The sequence below is a fragment of the Aptenodytes forsteri genome, unplaced genomic scaffold (assembly GCF_000699145.1).
Source record: "Aptenodytes forsteri isolate BGI_AS27 unplaced genomic scaffold, ASM69914v1 Scaffold459, whole genome shotgun sequence".
NCBI lineage: Eukaryota > Metazoa > Chordata > Aves > Sphenisciformes > Spheniscidae > Aptenodytes > Aptenodytes forsteri.
Window position 1 is genome coordinate 432,172 of NW_008794121.1, and position 6,428 is coordinate 438,599.

The 6,428-nt window shown below is 59.8% G+C and overlaps 1 protein-coding gene across 1 annotated transcript; it reads left to right on the forward strand.

Annotated features, from left to right (window-relative positions):
- Position 1: 1 nt before the first annotated feature.
- Positions 2–2,029, forward strand: TPBGL (trophoblast glycoprotein-like; the record flags this gene model as incomplete). The annotated part of the gene is given in 3 exon segments (XM_019471427.1): positions 2–370; positions 372–542; positions 544–2,029. Coding segments are annotated over 3 exon segments (1,023 nt in total), but the record flags the coding sequence as incomplete, so codon positions are not given.
- Positions 2,030–6,428: the final 4,399 nt, after the last annotated feature.

The window sequence follows — 6,428 nt, forward strand, 5'->3', positions numbered from 1 at the left end:
GCCGCTGGCCGTGTCCCCCGCCGCCGCCCCCGGGGGCTGCCCGTCCGCCTGCTACTGCGTGGCCACCCCGGAGCTGGTGCAGTGCCGGTACGAGAGGTTGGAGGAACCGCCGAGGGAGCTGCCGGCCACCGTGCACAACCTCAGCATCGCCGGCAGCAACCTGAGCGTGCTGCACCGCGCTGCCTTCGCTGCCCGCCCGCTGCCAGACCTCCGCCTGCTCCGCTTGCGCCACGATAACATCCAAATCATCGAGGACATGGCTCTGCAAGGGTTGCCCGCCCTACGCACCCTCGACCTGAGCCACAACCCGCTGCTCTCGGTGGCCGCCCGCGCCTTCGCCGGCTCGCCGCTGCTGCGGCCGCGGCAGACGGAACCAGGCGCTGCTGGCCGCCCCGTTGGAGGAGCAGCTCGCCTTGGCCCTGCGCAACCTCAGCCTGCGGCGCTTGGAGCTGGCGGGCAACGCTCTGCGGGCGCTGCCGGCCGCCCTGCTGCCCGCCGGCCTGGAGGAGCTGGACCTGCGTAACAACTCGCTGCAGCGGCTAAAAAAGCGCGCGCGGCCGGACGGCCGCTGAGCTGCGGAGCCTGGAAGCGCCGGGGTTGCGGGGGCTGCGGCTCACCTTGGGGGCCAACCCGCTGAGTTGCGACTGTGCCCTGCGCCCGTTCCTCGCCTGGCTGCGCGTCACCGCTGCCCGCCTGCCCGATGCCCGCAGCCTGCACTGTGCCGGACCACCGCCGCTACGCGGGGCCACCCTGCTGCACCTGCGGCCCGAGGGGCTGGCGTGCGCGGCCACTGAGGGCGGCGAGCCCGGTCAGCTGGAGACGGCCTCTTACGTCTTCTTCGGCATCGTGTTGGCCCTCATCGGTATCGTCTTCCTCATGGTGCTCTACCTGAACCGCCGCGGCATCAAGCGTTGGCTGCACAACCTGCGTGAGGCTTGCCGCGACCAGATGGAGGGCTACCACTACCGCTATGAGCAGGACGCCGATCCCCGCCGTGCCAACGCCATCGGCACCCCCGGCCTCTGACGGCATCCCTGGCCTCTGCTGCCATGCCGCCCCTCGACGCCTCCGCTCCCGGCATCCGCCTCACCTCATCCCCGTTCCCATCCCCTTGCCATGGCACCACCAAAAATCAGCTTCTGAGGACGAGCCGGCCCTGGGGTTGGGTGCTGGGGTGCGTCAGAGTGGGGTGCACCCTCCCTGGAGCGCTCCGGACCAGCTCTCCCTGCCCGTGCCCTAATCGACCCCGTAGCGCCAATTCCCACAGGGGACTGGGCTTGGATCCATTCCCCCCATCCCAGTGCCCGCGGGCAGGGGGAAGCGCATCCAGATCGGCCCCGCGGGATGCCGGCACGAGCAGCCCCGGTGCTCCCGGGAGGATTATGAACTGCTTCCCGCGCCTCTTCTCCAGCGGCAGGTTTCTTCGGCGGACTGCGGGATGCCACGCTGCCGGCGGGGCTCGGCACGTGAGTGTTTGCTTGGCACATCCCGGGAAGCAGCGGGCAATACCTGAAACTGTCCTCCTGGATGTTCCTGGAGCCTGGACTTGACTTTGACCATGTACAGCTCTCTTTCCTATTAGATTTGTATTTGACAGATGCAAAACTTAACTTGATTTCTTTTTTTTTTTTCTTTTTTTTGCTCCAAACACAGAGGAAAACACACCGTCCAGCCGCTCCCCCCGAGAAGCGATGTGCTTTTCCGAGCCCGTTTATCCATTTGGTTTTGTTCGATGACATTTCCAGCTCTTTCCAGGCACAAAACGATGCAGCTGTGTAGGAAACGCCTCCGCCGGCTGCGTGCATGTTCCCCAGGGCATGCGGGGGCAGCCCTTTTCTGACTCTAAAATATATCCTAGACTAGGCTGTCTCAGCACTTTGTAATTTAAAACGAGCGAAGCAAAAGCTCTCGACCTAGTTCACCCGCCCGTGTTTGCTTTAGAACCGTGCCTGTTACTATATCCTAGAGCAAATATATTGAAAGCTGCATCCACTCTATCGTCTATTTTCTATAAAGCTTCTTGCAATGATTTCCGAATATCCCTGTCGTGGTTTAACACGCTGAGGTGATGTTATTGCGGTTGGTTTGCCGGAGGAAGGTCGCTGTGGGCTCCTCTGTAGTTTTGCTGGTGCTTAGAAAGTTCTTTTCCTGAGCTGGTTTGGTGGCCAGGGATGCAGAGAGGTTTTGCACGGCTTGTGCACAGAGCTCAGGCTCTGCCCATCCTGATCCTTCCCTGGTAGCGGGGCAGAGGCTCAGGAAAATTATCCAGGTAATAAGTTTCTAAAGCAGTTTTTATCTCCTGGGTGTTTTGGTACATAATTCATGAGACACCGGAGCGCTGAGCACCTACAGATGCGGAGAGAGGCAGCGCAGGGCTGCGACTCGCAGCATTTCCCAAAATGAAGCTGTAGCTTTTGCAATGTGGCATCTTAAAACGCTGAATTTCAGTGTCAGGCTGAAAACTCAAGTGTCACATTTTGATACGTCTGTGTTTGCCTTTCTCCGGAGGCTGATACGGGCGAGCCGGGCAGGGGTGAGGACGGGGGCTGCATCCTCGCTGCCCCGCAGCCGTGCTGGGACCAGCGCCGGTGTTTGCCCGGTGCTTTGGGATCCCTGACGTGGGGAGCAGCAGCTACGTGGTGTATCGGGTTTGTAAATGAGAGTTTTCTGGGATTTATGGCTCCTGAGCCTGCGTGTGTGTGTGTGTACTCAGCTGCCGGGCAGAAAGCTCTGCTGGGGGAAAGCACAATTATTTCCATCCCAGGCGTGCCCGGCAGCCCGGGGAAGGATGCGACCGGGTGGAGGGTCTTTAGGGTTTTACCCCTTTGCTTTTACCCCCATTGCATTTTAGCCCTTTACTTTTCCTCCCCTTGCAAGCCCAGGCCGAGGTTGGCAAGCCGGTAGGGAAAGGGGGCTGAGACGTGTGCAGAGCCATGTGTCTGAGCTGTATTCAGGTAGGGATACAGCACTGGGAGTCAAAATGAGTTTCCTGGGTGCTCTGGGCTGGTCCTGCTGAGCAGGGAGGTGGTTCCCCACCGGCGCCGGGTCCTGGCTCTGTCCTGGTTCCTGGGGAAGCGCCAGAGACCCCCACGGCTCAGCTTATCGGAGATGAGTTGCTCTGGCAGAAACTTGTTGCATTTTGAGGACCTTTTCCTGAGGTTTTCTCCCCATCCTAGGAGCTCGTGGGCTCTGGCTCCACCTCACCACCCCATGCAATGAGTTACCGGGCAGGTTAATGGGGGAGAAATCTCAGCCTGCCCCTCACCCTCATCTGCTTTCCCACCTCCTCCCTCATTTTCCCATCCCCGTGCAGCCAAAACGCAGCCCCAGAGAGCAAGAGGAAGGGCGAAAAGGGGTGGATTTCACATTCGGCAGCCACATCTGGCAGAGCACGCCGTGCCGGGAGCGAACGCTGCTGAGCATCGTGGGTCATCCCAGCCTGCGACTCCACCGGAGCAGCATCAATTCGTGGGGGACGGTGCTGGGAAGTCCTGGCGAGATTTAACATCTTGCAGCGAGGAGAAGTGCCTGGAGGGCTTTGCGGGCAGATGGGTGGTTGTTGGACCGGGGAACACAGCATCCACCTGGCAGCGGCCGCCGGTGCCTGGCGATAGATAATGGGAAGGAAATCGCCTCCAGGCAGACAGAAAAGTGGCCAAACACATCCCGGGCCCGAAGCCCTTTGGCAAAGGGGGTGACCAGCATGGGCAGCCGGTTGCTCCGGCTTTCCCCGAGGCCGAGGGGAGGGATGCAGTGGCTTTTGGTCCCCGGGGCTGAGGACACTCCTCCTTTCGGCACCGAGCAGCAGGAGGTTCAGAGCATCGCGCTCCCCAGCCCCACTGGGTGCACCGAGACCCCAGGGTGCTTGCGCCGACCCCCTCCAGGGAGACAAAGCCCTGTCAGCCCGGCAAAGGCGACGTGCGAGCGGTCGGATGTGGGCGGTTGGGTAGATAACCAGCTGTAGGAGCATAATTCTTGTGGCTTGTTAATGTTAATATTATTCTGTGCAGCACATACCCCACCCATGACAAACCAGCAGGATTAGGGAACCTCTGCATTAGCGAAACCGAGACTTGTCACCGAGCCGAGACTCAGAATGTGCTTTTTGGGTTCCCAATGACAGCCGCATGTTTAGAGAAACCCAGCTGCCGTCATGGTTCCGTGCGGTCCCTTTCCGCGAAGGGCTTGGCGAGGGGGATGCAAACCTCCCGGCTCCCCGAGCCTTCGGCAGCAAGCTGCTGCCCGAGCGGAAAGTTACCCCGACAGCTCCTCGAGCCGAATGAAATGTAGGATATAAACAGCATCTGTGATACGATTCAAGCAAAGGATGCTCAGAGCCCTCTGCGGTGGCTCGTTACCAAAAAACAGGGGAAAAACCCAAAAAGGGCGGCTTATACGCCCTGCGTATGAGACGCTTATAAGATGTCAGTGCTTTGCAACCCCGGGTGGTCTTTCAGAGCCGATTTTCCTTCCTTATTTTCTAAAGAGCTCAACTGTTTCTTGGGCTGATCCGGCCAAGAGGCAAGCAGTGAGATTTAGCCGAGGAGATGGACGTGGGTGCAGCCGGAGTTGGGCCAGGCAACCCTGCCTGCATCCATCCTCCCCCTGCACACCTCCTTGTGGGTTTTAGGTGCTCGTGTCGCTGGACCAGGGTATCCCGGGTGTGTTTTGAGAAGCGTTTTTGCTCAAGTTTGGTGGAAGTTGCTCCGTGGTGCCCAGAGCTGTAGGAGAGATGCCGAGCATGGTCTCATTTAGCACGGAAGAGGCCAAAAATACCGGCACGTCGATTGCTGCCTGATTTATCAAGTGGAAATAACTGGGCTGGAGCATCGTCGTCATCCCTGCTGAGCGCGGGGCTGCAATGCCCCGGCACTCGGGCAGGGAAGAAAATCAGCCACCAGCTGCCTCCCCCTTCCAAAAATACACAGAATTAATAATGATTAATTCTTCCCAAGCAGCTTCACCCCTGAGAAGCTTCACACCAGGCTCCTTCATCCTCCTCCTCCTCTCTTAGCAGGGATTAACCCAAACCTACAGAGGGAGGGAGGGGGGGAAACCCTAACTCTGCTTTTCATTTATTCCTTTAGGAAGAGCAAGTGGGAACTGTTACCCTCATGGATTGGGGAAACTGAAGCACAAACAAAGCAGGGCCAAGTTCCTGATAGCAGGGAGGGAAGGGTTTGGGCAGAAAAAAACAGAGAAATGGATTTCAAACCTCAGCAGGGTTCACTTAAAACTCTGGGCACCTTTGGGACCTCCAAGCCCGGGGCAGTCCCCGCTCTGTTTGTCCTTCCTCCAGCTCAGAGGTGACCCCTGTTCCTTGCCAAAGAAATTGGGATTAAACAGGATCCCACCTATGTGAGTGCTTCTAATTAGCTGTGTTAGGATAATGCTGGAGGACAGGGTCTCCCGGGGCAGCTGAGCACTGAACAGCTCAGCACAGCAATGAGCCCCTGGCAGCAAGGAGCGGGCTGGAGGCGGCAGCACCATGGGGCTGGGGACCTGTCCCGGGGGAACGCAGCCAGGGCACAGGGTGGCAGGTCAAAGTTCCCAGCGTGAGCAGTGTTGTGACACACATCCCCCCCCGGCCTGCAGCCTGCCCTGGGGTGGCAGGGACAGGCAGGGCTTGGATGGGCTGGGACGGAAAAAGCCAGGCAAGGGCAAGGACGCCGAGGCCAGGACATGTAGGGCAGGGGTGGACAGGCCCAGGATGGGCAAGGGACAGGCAGATCAGGGACCTGGACAGGCAAGGATGGGCAGGGACAGGCCAGGCAGTGGTGCTCAGGCAGGGAGAGGCTGGGCAGAGACGGGCAGGGATGCTCAGGCAGGGATAGGCAGGGCACCTGGGACGGATGGGAGCTGGGATGAAGGAGCAGCTCCCCACATCCCCCAAAGGGCTCTGAACCCCAGCAGCTCCCCCCGCACCCCAGGACACCCCCACGGCCTCATGCCCTCCCTGCCACACGGGTCCCCAGCATGGGGCCACCTTGTCCCTCGGGGGGGGTGGGGTGGGGGTGGTGGTTTTTCACCCTGGCATGTGTTTTCACCCGAGCCTGGCTCCGGGCAGCCCCGCAGGGAGCTGGCACAGCACCGCCCAGACAGATGGGGAAGGACGTGTTTCCACTAATCTGCCCCAATCTGGATTATTTTTCAAAATAAACCTGCTTTCCCAGCTGTTTTAAGCAAGTTTTTGGCACACTGGGGACAGGTGGGATGCCGGGGATGGGAGAGAAGCTGGCAGGGGTAGAGGCAGTGGAGGTGATAATATGTCTGCTCAGTGTCCCCATGCCACCAGGCTCCCATTGTTTGCTTGGAGAGTAGGGACCAGAGCAAATTTGAGGTGGCTTCGGCAGCACATCACCCAGCTCACGGGGCTGGGATCATCCCATGGTGCTTACTTGGGGGGGGGGGGGGGGGGGGGGGTCTTT